Here is a 17,020-nt window from a genome sequence, read left to right as displayed (position 1 = left end):
AATAAAGAAACTAGAATGCCCACCCTAGTCACACCCTGGCCTAACCAAAATAGAGAATAAAAACCTCTCTATGGCCAGGGCGTGACAGTACCCCCCCAAAAGGTGCGGACTCGCCGCAAAACCCGACTCTATAGGGGAGGGTCCGGGTGGGCATCTACTTCGGTGGCAGCTCCGGTGCGGGACGCAGACCCCGCTCCACCTCTGGCTCCCCCCACTTTGGTGGCGCCTCTGGACTGGGGACCCTCGCTGCAGGCCCCGGATTGGGGACCCTCGCTACAGGTCCCGGACTGGGGACCCTCGCTGCAGGCCCCAGACTGGGGACCCTCACCGGCGGCTCCGGACTGGGGACCGTCGCTGGAGGGTCCGGACTGCGGACCGTCGCTGGAGGCTCCGGACTGGAGACCGTCGCTGCAGGCTCCGGACCGCGGATCAATACTGGAGGCTTTGTGCCATGGATCCTCATTGCAGGCTCCGGGCCATGGACCATCACTGGATGCTTTGTGCCATGAATCATCACCGGAGGCTTCGTGCCATGGATCATCAATGGAGACTTCGTGCCATGGATCATCACCGGAGGCTTCGTGCCATGGATACTCACTGAAGGTTTTGTGCCATGGATCATCACTGGAGGCTTCGTGCCATGGATCACCACTGGAGGCTTCGTGCCATGGATCACCACTGGAGGCTTCGTGTCATGGATCATCACTGGAGGCTTCGTGTCATGGATCATCACTGGAGGCTTCGTGTCATGGATCATCACTGGAGGCTTCGTGCCATGGATCCTCACTGGAGGCTTTGTGCCATGGATCCTCACTGGAGGCTTCGTGCCATGGATCATCACTGGAGGCTTCGTGCCATGGATCATCACTGGAGGCTTCGTGCCATGGATCATCACTGGGGTGAGGAGACGTATGGGCAGCCTGGTGCGTGGAGCTGCCACAGGGCTTACTAGGCTGGGGAGACATACAGGAGACCTGGTTCTGGGAGCAGGCACAGGACTCACCAGGCTGGGGAGACATACAGGAGTTCTGGTTCTGGGAGCAGGCACAGGACTCACCAGGCTGGGGAGACATACTGGAGGCCTGGTTCTTGGAGCAGGCACCGGATACACTGGGCCGTGGAGGCGCACTGGAGATCTCGAGCGTAGAGCCTGCACAACCCATCATGGCTGGATGGTTACCTTCGCCAGGCAAGGCGGGGCGCTGGCACAGGACACACTGGGCTGTGCAGACACACCGGAGACACAGTGCGCAGAGCCGGCGTAGGATATCCTGGGCCGTAGAGACGCACTGGCGGCCAGATGCGCTGAGCCGGCACCACCCGTCCTGGCTGGATGCCCACTCTAGCCCGGCCAATGCGGGGAGTTGGAATGTAGCGCACCGGGCTGCTCCACCGCATAACACGGTGCCTGACCAGTACCACGCACCCCTACGGTAAGCACGAGGAGTTGGCTCAGGTCTCCAACCTGACTCAGCCAATCTCCCAGTGCCCACCCCAAGCATTTTTTGGAGTGGCCTCCCGGTCTTTCGTGCCAGGCGTGACCCTGTGTAATCCTGGGCCCTTTTACTCGCTGCCTCCGCCTTCCTCGCTGCTTCCACCTGCTCCCACGGCAGGCGATCCTTTCCCGCTAGGGTCTCTCCCCACGTCCAGGATCCTTTCCCACTCACGATGTCCTCCCATGTCCAGTCCTCCTTACCATGTTGCTTGGTCCGTTTGTGGTGGGTAGTTCTGTCACGAACGTCGTCAGGAAAATGACCGGACCAAGGTGCAGCGTGGTGAGCGTACATTTATTTTAATTTTATATATGTCGCCAACAAAAACAAGAAACAACAAAAACGAACGTGAAGCTTACTAGGGCTATACAGGCCACTAACAAAGTCAAACTACCCACAACTAAGGTGGAAAAACAGGCTGCCTAAGTATGATTCCCCATCAGAGACAACGATAGACAGCTGTCCCTGATTGAGAACCATACCCGGCCAAAACATAGAAACAGAAAACATAGAAATAAGAAACTAGAATGCCCACCCTAGTCACACCCTGGCCTAACCAAAATAGAGGATAAAAACCTCTCTATGGTCAGGGCGTGACAAACTGGACTATTTGCATAACCACCCCTTTTTTTTACACTGCTGCAACTCGCTGCTTATTACCAATGCTGAGTCACTTTACCCCTACCTACAGTACATGTACTTATTACCTCAGTTACCTCGACTAACTTGTACCCCCGCACATTGACTCGGTACCGGTGCCCTCTGTATATAGCCTCATTATTGTTATTTTATTGTTACTATAAAAATTGTTTTACTTTAGTCGATTTTGTAAATAATATCTTAACTCTTATTTTTTAAAACTGCATTGTTGTAAGTAAGCATTTAATGGTAAGGTCTACTACACCTGTTGTATTCGGCGCATGTGACAAATACGATTTGATTCATTCCATCCAACCTGTTGGCCCAGCGTCGTCCGGGTTTGGCTGGTGTAGGATGTCTTTGTAAATAAGAGTTAGTTCTTATTGACTTGCCTAGTTAAATAAAGGTTATTTAAAAAAATATGGATATTATGAGTTTAACTGAGACCTGATGAGTATGTGGCTCTAAATGAGGCATCTCCAATGGCAAATCTAGTGAATCAGGAAGAGGTGGTGGGCTAGCCATCATACCATCATACAAGAGCTCTGTTTAAAACCTATTGCTGCTACTGACTTTTTCTCCTTTGTGTTACTCTGAATTATGCCATGCTTAAGGCAAAATACTACTTGAATTTTACAGACCACCTGGTCCTTATACTATGTTTTTGCCAGAATTTGCTGAATTCTTATCAAGCCTTGTAATCCTATATGACAAAATAGTAATTATAGGTGATTTTAATGTACATGAGGACAATAACAGTGATGCCCTGGGAATAGCGTTTTTCCCTCTTATAGAGTATTTTGTCTTTGCTCAGAATGTATTGTGCCCACCCGCTGCCATAGCCATACGCTAGATCTAGCCCTATCCTATGGCATTGATATTTTAAATATATCAGTCTCTCCTCAAAATCCTGTACTCTCAGACCATGTACTTAGAACTTTTGAAATTCAATTGATAGTCCGCCCTAGATCTGAACCTGGATTTTATTTTAGCGGCCTTATAAATTCCTCCCAGAAATGATCGATTCTAGCATTAATACCACAATAGCATTCCTCCAAGCTTGAAGTATGCTGGCTGGCATGGCAAGACAGAGAGCATCACTGATTACAAGCAAGCCCTAGGATCTGCGCATGCGTCCTACTCCTAAATTAATAGATGATAACAAAATTATTAGATTTCTCTTCAGCACTGTAGCCAGTCTCACATAGAAGCAACCTGCCTGAGCATTTTCTAGCCTCACCTGTAAGAGATTTTATGATTTTTTTAAATGAGAAAATTACTACAATTAGAGCTAAAATCTCAATGAAGTCATCTGATATGCCACAAACCCCACAGGAGTATGAGGCGATCACAGCTATTCTGGATTGTTAAACACCCCTGACTTGGTTGAACTTATTATGCATTCCAAGCCTTCCACCTGCCAACTTGACCCTATACCCACGAAGCTAGTCAAAGAACTTCTCCCACTAATAATTGTAAACACATCTTTCCAAACAGGAATAGTCCCTGAATCTCTTAAATAGGCTGTAATTAGACCTCTTAAAAAACAATATTATAGGTCTAAAAACTAAAAAACAATAGGGCAATCTCAAATCTCCATTTCCTTTCTTAGATACTAGAGAAAGCCGGAGCCCAGCTGCTGACATATTTCTTTCATTCACACAGTATCTTTGAAACATACCATTCCGGTTGTAGACCATTTTACAGGACTGGGTCTGCACTTGTCAAGGTAGTAAATTACATACTTCTGTCGTTGACCTTGGTCACGTCTCTATTCTTGTTCTTTTAGATTTAAGTGCTGCCTTCGATACGATTGATCATGCTATTCTCACTAAGAGGCTAGAAGACTTGGTTGGTCTAGGAACAGGTTCCCAATTGGTTCAAATCATACCTTTCTGAGCGGTATCAATTTGTTCAGATGCACAATCATTAATCTGAAGGTTGAATGTGGCGTTCCCCAAGGTTCTGTGCTTGGACCTCTTTCATTTTCCTTGAACTTGCTTCCCCTTGGTAATGTCATTCGTAAGCACAACAACATTTCTACGCTGATTATACCCAATTGTATTGATCTTTTAAACCAGACAATGCTTTAAAGTCAGCCTACCTTGAGACTTGTATCACCAGATGTAAACACTGAATGACAACCAACTTCTTGCTTTTAAACTTTGATATACGGAAATGATGCTTCTTGGCCACAAGAAACTTACGAAGTGTCAGACCTCACTCTCAACATTGATGGTTGCCTCATTACACCAAACATGGTTGTTAAAAACCTTGGTGTTACCTTTGACCCCGGCCTAACTTTTGACAACCACATAAAAAGCATGTCCAAAACAACATACTTCAATCTCAGGAACATTTCTAGAATTCATCTTCCAGCCAGATGCCAAAAAGTCCATGCATTTGTTTAATCTATTCTAGGCTAATATAATGCCCTCCTCTCCAGCTGCTCAGATTCTAATATTAGAAGTTTACAACTTGTATGGAACACTGCAGCTCAGATTATAACCAACACTAGCACATCACTCCAGTTTTATCTGCACTACACTGACTGTCTGTAAAGCATCAGTCTGATTTTCGATTTTAAGATCTTAATCCTAACTTTTAAGGCACTGCATGCCCCTTCTGACAGACATGCTTGTTTCTTACAATCCAGTGAGGGTGCTCTGCTCCCGGTTCCTAGATGCAGAACCAAGGCGGGGGGGCGGAGCATTCTCTATTAAAACACATCAGTTGTGGAACAGCTTGCCCTGTCAGGTAAGAGGGGCAAACACCATTGAGGTTTTTAAATCACTTTTAAAAACACACCTCTTGAGCCGACTTTTAATAATAGATTTTTTTGTTTTCTATGTTCTTCTATTATTGCTTTAATGCAAAGTGTGTTGCAATTCTAAATGCACTTTAAACATTTTATTTTATTTGAGTGGTGGTGTGACTAAAATGCTAGCCACTGTCACCTGAGAGAGTGGGAATTAGCATGGCAACGCAAAATACTTCATAACACAAGAGCTTTGTCCCAAATGGCACCCTTTTGACACCCTGACCACAGCCCAGGGTGTAATTTTGGAGCATATACAATTGAAGTCGGAAGTTTACATACAACATAGCCAAATACATTTAAACTCAGTTTTTCACAATTCCTGACATTTAATCCTAGTAAAAAGTCCCTGTCTTAGGTCAGTTAGGATCACCACTTTATTTTAAGAATGTGAAATGTCAGAATAATAGTAGAGAGAAGGATTTATTTCAGCTTTTATTTCTTTCATCACATTCCCAGTGGGTCAGAAATTTACATACACTCAATTAGTATTTGGTAGCATTGCCTTTAAATTGTTTAACTTGAGTCAAACATTTCAGGCTTCCACAAGCTTCCCACAATAACTTTTTGGCCCATTCCTCCTGACAGAGCTGGTGTAACTGAGTTAGATTTGTAGGCCTCCTTGTTTGCACACCCTTTTCAGTTCTGCCCACAAATGTTCTATAGGATTGAGGTCAGGTCTTTGTGATGGCCTCTCAAATACCTTCACCTTGTGGTCCTTAAGCCACTTTGCCAAAACGTTGGAAGTATGCTTGGGGTCATTGTCCATTTGGAAGACCCAATTGCGACCAAGGTTTAACTTCCTGACTGATATCTTGAGATGTTGCTTCAAAATATCGACATAATTTTCCAACCTCATGATGCCATCTATTTTGTGAAGTGCACCAGTCCCTCCTGCAGCAAAGCACCCCCACAACATGAAAACTGCCACCCCCGTGCTTCACTGTTTGTATGGTGTTGTTCGGCTTGCAAGCCTCACCCTTTTTCCTCCAAACATAACGATGGTTATTATGGCCAAACAGTTATATTTTTGTTTCATCAGACAAGAGGACATTTCTCCAAAAAGTCAATTAGCCTATCAGAAGCTTCCAAAGCCATGACGTAATTTTCTGGAATTTTTCAAGCTGTTTAAAGACACAGTCAACTTAGTGTGTGTAAACTTCTGACCCACTGGAATTGTGATACAGTGAATTATAAGTGAAATCATCTGTCTGTAAACAATTGTTGGAAAAATTACTTGTGTCATGCACAAAGTAGATGTCCTAACCACTTGCCAAAACTATAGTTTGTTAACAAGAAATTTGTGGAGCGGTTGAAAAAATGAGTTTTAATGACTCCAATCTAAGTGTATGTAAACTTCCGACTTCAACTGTAGCTACGCCTCCCTCACTTCCCATGTCTTGGCCTGGTGATCAGGATATTAACTAAATATAAGGAGGGGTTAGGGTTATAGTGCCAGATGGGCGGGGCTTGAACTTTTGCAAATATTCTATTGGTCCCATTGGGTCAGGGAAGCTCAATCAAGCCTAGATAAAGTATTTAAGATGATTTGACAAATAGCATTTGAACCCAGGCCTGATGGTAAACGACCTGGATCCACTCACAAATCAAACAATGTGTTTGCTCTTCTAAACATGGACGAGTGAGTGAGTGTGTTAGTTTCGTTTGGTATGGCAACCTTGGCAACTTTGGCTTGGCAACCCACTGATTGGGTTATCACAGTAAACGACTGGTGATAAATCACAGAGAGACACTTGCGGGGCAAGCACAACAATGGAGACGAAGGTTGTGTCTAAAATGGCACCCTATTTCCTATTAAGAGCACTGACTGCTCTTTCCCCAAAAGGCCACTTTCAGTCCTTCCCGGCCTGACCTGTGGTTCTGGGGGGTTAGAGACAGTGGAGCTGAAACAAATCAAATCTAACTGTATTTGTCACATGCAACGAATACAACAAGTGTAGACCTTACCATGAAATGCTTACCTACAAGCCCTTAAAACTTCTTCAGTATCAGTGGGTCCCCCATGGGACGGTTGAGCTAACGTAGGCTAATTCCATTAGCATGAGGTGGTAAGTAACAAGAACATTTCCCAGGACATAGACATATCTGATATTGGCAGAAAGCTTAAGTTCTTGTTAATCTAACTGCACTGTGCAATTTACGGTAGATATTACAGTGAACTAATACCATGCTATTGTTTGAGGAGAGTGCACAATTTTGAACTTCAAAAGTTATTAATAAACCAATTAGGCACATTTGGGCAGTCATGGCAAAAAAAAATTACCATAAATGCAATGATTTATTGGATCAGTCTAAAATGTTGCACATACACTGCTGCTATCTAGTGGCCAAAATCTAAATTGCGCCTGGGCTTGAGTAATACATTATAGCCTTTCAAAGATGATGGTACAAAAAATAAAAATAAAATAAAAATGTTTTTTTCTTTAGATTATCTTTTACCAGATCTAATGTGTTATATTTTGTTACATTCCTTTCACATTTCCACAAACTTTAAAGTGTTTCCTTTAAAAAAAAGGGGCAGATCCTTAAGAAGTTTTAACCAACAGCGCAGTTCAAGAAGAGTCAAGAAAATATTTACCTAATAAACTAAAGTAACACAGTATTTACCTAATAATAAAAAGTAACACAGTAACATAACAATAATGAGGCTGTATACAGGGGGTACCGTTACCGAGTCAGTGTGCGGGGGTACAGGTTAGAAGTATTTTGTACATGTAGGTAGGGGTGAAGTGACTATGCATAGATAATGAACAGTGAGTAGCAGCAGTGTACAAAACAAATGGAGGGTGGGGTCGGGGTCAATGTAATAGTCCGGTGGCCACTTGATTAATTGTTCAGCAGTCTTATGGCTTGGGGGTAGAAGCTGTTAAGGAGCCTTTTGTTCCTAGACTTGGCGCTCCATCTATTATATAGGTCCTGTATTGCAGGAATCTTGGCCCCAGTGATGTACTGGGCCATACGCACTACCCTCTGTAGCGCAGTCAGATGCCAAGCAGTTGCCATACCAGGCGGTGATGCAACTGATCAGGATGCTCTCGATGGTGCAGCTGTATAAAATTGTGTGTGTGTGTGTCTGTGTCTCTGTGTGTGTGTGTGTGTGTGTGTGTGTGTGTGTGTGTGTGTGTGTGTGTGTGTGTGTGTGTGTGTGTGTGTGTGTGTGTCTGTGTTCTGGGGTGTGTATATCTCAATTTGTTCCCTGAACACACCTGATTGAAATGGAATAGGGCCTACTACACCGATCTGAAATACAGAGAGAGAGGAGAGGTGGAGAGGTGGAGGTAGAGAGCTGGAGCTAACTACCTTTTTTACACACGCTGACTTTGAGCACTCCGCTACCCAGGCACTCTTTGGGGGAGACACAGAAGCCTTCGTTGGCTGGGTTCTCCTCCTTGCTGGCCAGCACGTCACGAGGAGGGGTGAAACGATACGCTGAGAGTCCCTTCACATCCACATCCTTCTCAAACTCCATGAAGATGGACCTGAGGATCACAACAGAAAATGTACTGTCTAACAGGGTGTCATATTGACACCATGTCTCTTTTTCAAATGAGACCCGTACAATACAAAACACACATATCAATATAAAACACAATAAAATACTAAATGACAAAACATGATCATAAAAAACAAACACAATATTCACTTAGAGCATTCCCTACTAATGTTTTAAATTAATACAGCTCATAATATCTGCGGAACTATCTCGCTCACATTTGGAATGATATGAATGAATGGAGCCACACCAACAGTAAGGGTGGTCTTTTAATTATATTAAGTGTTGCATTCCCCCTAGTGAAAAGTGTTAAATTTTGCTAGTGAACTGCAGTGCACTAGACAATAAGATACTGTTGTAGGCACCATACTGTAAACATGGCCATGGATTCTGTGGTGTTTAGAAAAGATGAATGACAACACACAGTCTGAGCCAAGGCTGGAAGGATACTGTAAGCAGACCTCGGATCAAATAGTATTCGAAATCTTTCAAATCCTTTGAAAGTTTGCTCTAACCTGCTTGGAGGCGATTGTGACTATTCTATTGGTTCCATTATGCCAGGCAAGCTGAATCAAGCCCAGCTAAAGTATCTGAAATTATTACAAATAGTACTTGAACCCAGGTCTGACTGTCAGGCCTTCAGGTAGGCCACCTGCAACAATGCTCGTTATTGTCTGAGACATGAGCTCATCTTTCAGAAGCTGTGTAGTGGTGAACATGTGTTGAACTACACTTGCTTCTACCCACAGACCCTAAATCCAATTTACACGCATAGGTTAGAGGTCAGGGGTCACAGGTCATGTCACTCACAACAAGTCACCCACAGGGGAAATTACCTCTGGAGATTCCTGGGGTACTGGTACCCAGCTTTCGAATCAATTTCAATTAAGTTAACTCAGGGCATAAACTGACATTCTAAACGTAATTGACCAAAACCCTAATGGTAACTCCAGATGATCTTTAAGTCGTTTACATTCCTCTAATCTTGAAATCCACAACTAGATCTTTAACTTTATTTAACTTTACATTTATATATTTATTTTTCATCAGAGATTAACATTCCTCCAATGTGGAATTAAACAGAAATTCCAAATGGAATTGACCTCAAAACTGGTACATCCAGTTGACTTGATCCTTTGGTCATTGTCAAAGGACATTTTGCTGATGTGGGACAAAGTGCATCAGCTCTCTTCCCTAATTCTTAAAACAATGTGTGTAAAAAGGACTTATCATTATCATAAACCTTTGGGTTACTGAGTATGATATTAGTATAGTGAATGCTAATGAAATTGAAAAAAGATTCCAGGATAATGGGGGTAGTCATTTTCTCTCATTGAAATGTTTCACAGGGCTATGGTCTTGGGGAGAGCGGTGCGTGAAATTGAGACCGTAAACTACCAAATGAAATAAGGCCATTTTTGTTTGTTTTTACCTTAAGGTTTGGAAATACCACACACACAACACATTTGTTATGACTATTTGTTGTTGTTTTTAAAATACTATGTTTGATTTATTGTGGGTGTTCTTTTTCATTTGGGTTTAGTGAGTTTTCCGTTTGTCTTTGTGCCAAGGTATCTTAAAGGGACACACACACATGGATTTTTCTGAAGTTATTATTTTGTGAGTTTTAATAATTGAACATATGAATTCTTTTGATAAGACATATACTGGAAACTTACTGGAACCCTGGGATATGAAATGTATGAAATGTTTGACTGTTTTTTATTAATTAGTCTAATATAGTAAGAAACACTTATTTGAAGGGTTTGTATGTCCTCTGACCTCTGTCCTGACTTTCCTGTGTGGTTTGATCACCCTCACTGGAAAGCCATTTGGATAATTAATTTAAGGTCATTTGTAATACTGATTTGAAGGTCATTTGTAATATTGATAATTATGATGAAGTTTATAGTTCTTAGCCATATTTGTGATTAGGACCACTGTGAAGAAGGAGAGGGCATTGCCTTTGACTAAGGGTAGGCTGTCTTAAGTCTATTTTACTATGACCGTATGGGTACAATTATTTTTCTTCATGGAGATATTAAGGGTAGTTATGCTAATTCGATTTTGATTTTTGAAAATATTTGTTTTATTTTTTAACCAGTACTTTTTATTTTTTTATTTACACATTACTCACATTGGGAGTCATGTGTCAAAATGATGGGGGAGGTACTAGTCCTCTGAGGTTTTAGATTTAAGTTTACACACCTTGAGTGATACAGTTGAAGTCGGAAGTTTACATACACCTTAGCCAAATACATTTAAACTCAGTTTTTCACAATTCCTGACATTTAATCCTAGTAGAAATTCCCTGTTTTAGGTCAGTTAGGATCACCACTTTATTTAAAAAATGTGAAATGTCAGAATAATAGTAGAGAGAATGATTTTATTTCTTTCATCACATTCCCAGTGGGTCAGAGTTTACATACACTCAATTAGTATTTGGTAGCATTGCCTTTAAATTGTTTAACTTGGGTAAAACGTTTCGGGTAGCCTTCCACAAGCTTCCCACAATAAGTTGGGTGAATTTTGGCCCATTCCTCCTGACACAGCTGGTGTAACTGTGTCAGGTTTCTAGGCCTCCTTGCTCGCAAACACTTTTCAGTTCTGCCCACAAATGTTCTATAGGTTTGAGGTCAGGGCTTTGTGACGCCCATTCCAATACCTTGACTTTGTTGTCTTAAGCCATTTTGCCACAACTTTGGAAGTATGCTTGGGGTCATTGTCCATTTGGAAGACCCATTTATACCAAGCTTTAACTTCCTGACTAATGTCTTGAGATGTTGCTTCAATATATCCACATAATTTTCCAGCCTCATGATGCCATCTATTTTGAGAAGTGCACCAGTCCCTTCTGCAGCAAAGCACCCCCACAACATGATGCTACCACCCCTGTGCTTCACGGTTGGGATGGTGTTCTTCGGCTTGCAAGCCTCCCCCTTTTTCCTCCTCACCCTTTTTCCTCCAAACCAACAGTTCTATTTTTGTTTCATCAGACCAGAGGACATTTCTCCAAAAAGTACGATCTTTGTCCCCATGTGCAGTTGCAAACCGTAGTCTGGCTTTTTTATGGAGGTTTTGGAGCAGTTGCTTCTTCCTTGCTGAGCGGCCTTTCAGGTTATGTCGATACAGGACTCGTTTTACTGTGGATATAGATACTTTTGTACCTGTTTCCTCCAGCATCTTCACAAGGTCCTTTGCTGTTGTTCTGTGATTGAGTTGCACTTTTAGCACCAAAGTATGTTCATCTCTAGGAGACAGAACACGTCTTCTTCCTGAGCGGTATGACGGCTACGTGGTCACATGGTGTTTATACTTGCATATTATTGTTTGTACAGATGAACATGGTACCTTCAGACATTTGGAAATTGCTCCCAAGGATGAACCAGACTTGTGGAGGTCCACATTTTTTTTCTGAGGTCTTTGCTGATTTCTTTTGATTTTCCCATTTTCCCACTGATTTTGAAGGTAAGCCTTGAAATACATCCACAGCCATGACATCATTTTCTGGAATTTTCCAAGCTGTTTAAAGGCATAGTCAACTTAGTGTATGTAAACTTCTGACCCACTGGAATTGTGATACAGTGAATTATAAGTGAAATAATCTGTCTGTAAACAATTGTTGGGAAAATTACTTGTGTCATGCACAAAGTAGATGTCCTAACCGACTTGCCAAAACTATAGTTTGTTAATAAGAAATTTGTGGAGCGGTTGAAAAACGAGTTTTAATGACTCCAACCTAAGTGTATGTAAACTTCCGACTTCAACTGTATGTACGAGTGTATTGAGTGATATGTGAAGAAGTGTATTGCTGTGTTGCTTGTGTTGTTTGTTCTGTTCGTTTTGATATAAATCTTACCAGATTAGGTCTGATGGATTGTTGGGATTTCTCCCGATGAACTAAACTGTTGTTCTGATCTGTCCTCTCTTGAGGTTATCATGAAAGGTGACGTCAGTCGGTGTCTTAATGCATGGAAGAGATAATTGGACCAAACAGTGTGTGTACCTCAAAACCCCCTGTAACGGGCTGAAGAAGAGTGACAAATGTGTTCAATACAGCCCCGTCGGCGCCACTTCTATTGTTTACTGAGAGACCTGAGAGAGCCAGCAACCGGTGTACAGCATCCAATCTAAGCTGTTTTTCCTCTCAGGAGTGTGACAGGAGTCCATGTGGAGTGAGCATGGGGAGAAATCTGTTCCAATCTTCTCTTATGTCGCTGGTATACTGGTTGACAAATGGACAAGACATAAAGGTGGTGGTGGCTCAGGTGAGACATTGAAATTGGGACATTATCATGGGCCATCCACTCTACACACTGCTAAAATTATAGTCATTTAGATTTAGAATATATTAGAACACTGATATGTAATTATAATCATGATAAGAAAGTTAATACTAGAATTATAGGATAATTATACTGTATTTTAATATAAATGTACATTCTGCCAATGTCGATGTGTGTTAAATTGAGGGTTTTAAGTGATTGGTCCTATCACTGAGCAATGTCATTCTACATTTTGGTTGGATAATGAATTGGGTTCTAATTATGATTTGATTTGGAAACTGAATGATTTTTAAAACTGAAGGATTGATTTGAGTTTAGTATGTTAATAACTATATGAGTGAAGCAATTAGTGTATTTGGGATTGATTGTTTTGATTGCTGTTGTGAGCTAAAGATGTTGACACTATTCCCAGCATACCCTGGTGAATGGAGAGGGTGAACTCTGATCCGGAGGGTGAAACTGATCCTAATATTTTTTATCTATAGGCATTGCCTTATAAATAGTGGAATCATGAAGCTTGTCTTGGGTCTTGTTCATTAGGCACCAACGTAATACATTTGACTTAAACCAGAAGCCACTACCTGGATTTGTCCAACAAGATTTTAGTGTCTGGGATGGAAATAGTTATTTCCACCTTGCTGATCCATTAGAGTGTGATAGAAAACGAAAGCTTATTTTAATAAACTCCATTGTTGCATGCACTGCATTATGCATTAAACATTAGATTTTCACTGTCTATTAAGATATAGCCTTGAATCATATAACCTGCATGCAGGTGTCTGTGTATCAGGACCTCCCCAGACACATTGTGTTGGAGGTTGAAACGGGAGACAGGCTGAGCCGGTGCTATAGCAGCCTGTCACATGCAGGAATCCATGCAATGAATTATTGCTTTCATGCTTCTTGTTTTATGAAGAATGTATGCATTTTCTACAAGTGAATTAATGTTCTTAAATCTTGTAATTTTCTTTTAAGTTGAGAGGACTCTCAACATTGGGGAATGTGAGATAAATTACAAGATTATGTTATAATACTGTTATTGCATCAAATGGTTGTTTTACGCAACAGAATAAGGGGTTGTTAGAACACTCATCTGTGTGTGTTTTACTGAGGATGGGCCTCTGGAAGATTTAACACTGACAGAAGACAATGGATTGGTGATAAACCTAACAAGACGACATTCCATAGCATGAATAGTGTCTGTGTGCCTGACTGGAAGGTACCAGGGAGAGATGGCTCGGGGCCAGACCCTGGTCTCTACACAATGATAACATTTTTTTTTTTTTTTACAGCAGATACAGTCTGCTGTGAATTTTAAGTATCTTTCATACAAATCTTAACCTTGTGACCCATTCCATACATCTGTTGTTTGTCATGTAGACTGATGGAGGTGTATTTTGGCTATAAAATACCTTTGTACCTTTGTACCTTTGTCCCTTTTTAATAAGAGAATACAGATTTAGTTTAAGTATAACTCTGAATTGTGTGATAAGTTTGTCTCTCCTCATTTGATAGTAAAGAAATTAACTACCACAAAAGTCACATATGAGGCCACAGGCCATCGCTCAAATGAGCAACATCGCTTCTAAACTTACAATTTTCTTGTGGGATCCATTTACCAAAGTTAAACTGTATATATTCAACACTGACCTTTGACATACTGTTTAGAAGAGTTGGGGTCATTTCAATTTCCTCATTTAAAAGCAATACTTCCTGACTTGACTTGAAATGGAATTGATCCCACCCTGTCAAAATGTGTGTGTTTTAGTGACCTTTGACATACAGTTTAGTGAGACATCTGTTCTGTCCTGATCTGTAAGATTCTGTATTGTAGCCTACCTGCACAGGTCAGGACTGAAGATGTACAGTCTCTCCTTCTTGGACAGCAGGGGATGGAAGGCACTGCCATCTGTACCGTTGATCATGTTACTCTGCTCAGACGTCCACAGACTCAGTTTGCTGAAACACAAAATGTATTTCTAAATGTAACTTGATTAATAAAGAAAAAATATACATGTACATCTTTATAATACCTATTAAATACAAATCACCATCTAGCCCAATGCTTGATTGTTTAGGCTTGTGTGACTTATCAATCAACATATTAAAGAAAGCTAATCAAAATTTGTGCTTTATCTAATCAAAGGGGGAAGGAAAAGGTGCTGCATGATACATACTGGCAGGTCTGTTATTACATTAGAAGAAAGCTGACAGGAAGCCTTCATTGAGACCTTTCCAACTGGGCTAAGTACTAGGATGTGTCAAGCACACAGCAGCTCTGTGCTCTGTGTTCTGGTTTCTGGCTAGGCTAGGGACCTCTGGGGAGTCTCTATCTCTGGTGCTGCAGTCTGCATTCCAAATGGCCATAGGGGCTCTGGTCAAAAGTAGTGCACTACATAGGGAACATTGTGCCATTTGGGTCATAACCCTGTCCCCCTGAGGTTGAAGCAACTGTTGGGTAGAGCTCAGAGACAGGATTGTGTCGAGGCACAGATCTGGGGAAGGGTACCAAAAAATGTTTGCATCATTAAAGGTCCCCACGAACACAGTGGCCTCCATCATTCTTAAAAGGAAGAAGTTTGGAACCAGCAAGACTCTTCCTAGAGCTGGCTGCCCAGCCAAACTGAGCCATCGGGGGAGAACAGCCTTGCTCAGGGAGGTGACCAAGAACCCGATGGTCACTCTGACAGAGCTCCAAAGTTCCTCTGTGGAGATGGGAGAACCTTCCAGAAGGACAACCATCTCTAAAGCACTCCACCAATCAGGCCTTTATAGTAGAGTGGCCAGACAAAGCCTGGACTTGAACCCTGTCTAACAACTCTGGAAAGACCTGAAAATAGCTGTGCAGCGACGCTCTCCATCCAACCTGACAGAGCTTGAGAGTATCTGCAGAGAAGAATGGGATAAACTCCCCAAATATGGCCAAAATGTTTCAGTACCTTTCTCCTTTAAATCTGGCTATCCTGCCATAGTCCATGAAGTCTGCCTCCCCGGTATGGTAAACAAATTCACCATCATTGCTTCCATTTTTCTACAGAGTGGAAAAGAGAAGGAAAATCATTCTAAAAGGCCATTAATATTTATTATAGTAATATTTTATATTCAGGTGAAAGTGGCAACCACCAGCAGACAACAGGTATCAAGGACCATAGACAGTTTATATTGTTCTTTACAGAACTTAAAAAGGGTTGAGTGTGTCAGATGTTGTATTTTGTATTCACTCCCTGACCTACCTTATACATGAGGCCAAAGTACTCGTCGATCTCAGGGTTCATGGGGTGTATGCGGGACAGCAGAGGGTCCTTGAAGCCCCACAAAAGCTCGTTGACGGAGTGCGTCATGAACATGCCCACATGCAGGGAGTTCATCCAGATAGACACCATAGAACTCTTCCAGAAGCTATCCTTTACCTTGTTCATCACAGCCTGAGCAGAGAGAGAGAGAGAGAGAGAGAGAGGGGGGGGTAATGGAGAGGGTGGGAGAGATTACTTATTGTCAAACACAACGACCAAAAAAACAACACAACTACTTAAAATAACAACAAGAAAAAAGAGAAAACAAAGAAAAATTAAGAAATGAATGGTATGCTTAAACTTAGGAGCTGTTAATTACCTCTACATACACAACACTAAACATGATGGTTGGCTTTAGAAGAGAAAAATAAGAGCTCATAACAGTGTAAACACACACACACACACACTTTTACTCACCACAGCTGGGATGTTGATGGTTGTGATCATGTCTATGTCAGGATCACCCACTGACCTCTCTGGCAGAAACACAAAGGTCTTGGATTGGTAGGCAGCGACCCTGGTCCCATTCTCTAAAAAGGTCACGTTCTCCTTGGGCCTGTACTCCCTGGGACAGAGGAGACATGGGGAAAGTCAATATCTCCCTCCCCTCCTGGAGGATCTGAGCCCTAGGACCATGCCTCAGGACTACCTGGCCTGATGACTCCTTGCTGTCCCCAGTCCACCTGGTCATGATTCTACTCCAGTTTTAACTGTTCTGCCTGCCGCTATGGAACACTCGACGTCTGAATGACCCTGCTGTTCGTTTGAACGTTTGAACATCTTGAAGAAAAATCTGGCCTTTATGGCCATGTACTATCTCCACAGCCAGAAGAGGACTGGCCACCCCTCAAAGCCTAGTACCTCTCTAGGTTTCTTCCTAGGTTCCTGCCTTTCTAGGGAGTTTTTCCTAGCCACTGTGTTTCTACATCTACATTGTTTGCTGTTTGGGTTTTTAGTCTGGGTTTCTGTATAGCACT

At 42.2% G+C, this 17,020-nt stretch overlaps 1 protein-coding gene across 1 annotated transcript in view; it reads right to left on the bottom strand.

The window, feature by feature from the left end:
* LOC139543498 (lysosome membrane protein 2-like) overlaps positions 1-17,020 on the bottom strand; it is a 66,306-nt gene that overhangs the window by 14,601 nt on the left and 34,685 nt on the right. The window contains exons 3-7 of the mRNA XM_071349610.1: positions 16,461-16,608; positions 15,984-16,175; positions 15,690-15,781; positions 14,590-14,709; positions 8,272-8,450 (exon numbers count right to left, since the gene is read on the bottom strand). Of these exons, the coding sequence (XP_071205711.1) occupies positions 8,272-8,450; positions 14,590-14,709; positions 15,690-15,781; positions 15,984-16,175; positions 16,461-16,608 (731 nt within the window). The remainder of the gene's footprint in view (positions 1-8,271; positions 8,451-14,589; positions 14,710-15,689; positions 15,782-15,983; positions 16,176-16,460; positions 16,609-17,020) is intronic.

Source organism: Salvelinus alpinus, chromosome 18 (assembly GCF_045679555.1).
Source record: "Salvelinus alpinus chromosome 18, SLU_Salpinus.1, whole genome shotgun sequence".
Lineage (NCBI taxonomy): Eukaryota > Metazoa > Chordata > Actinopteri > Salmoniformes > Salmonidae > Salvelinus > Salvelinus alpinus.
This window is presented reverse-complemented; position numbering and strand designations above follow the sequence as displayed.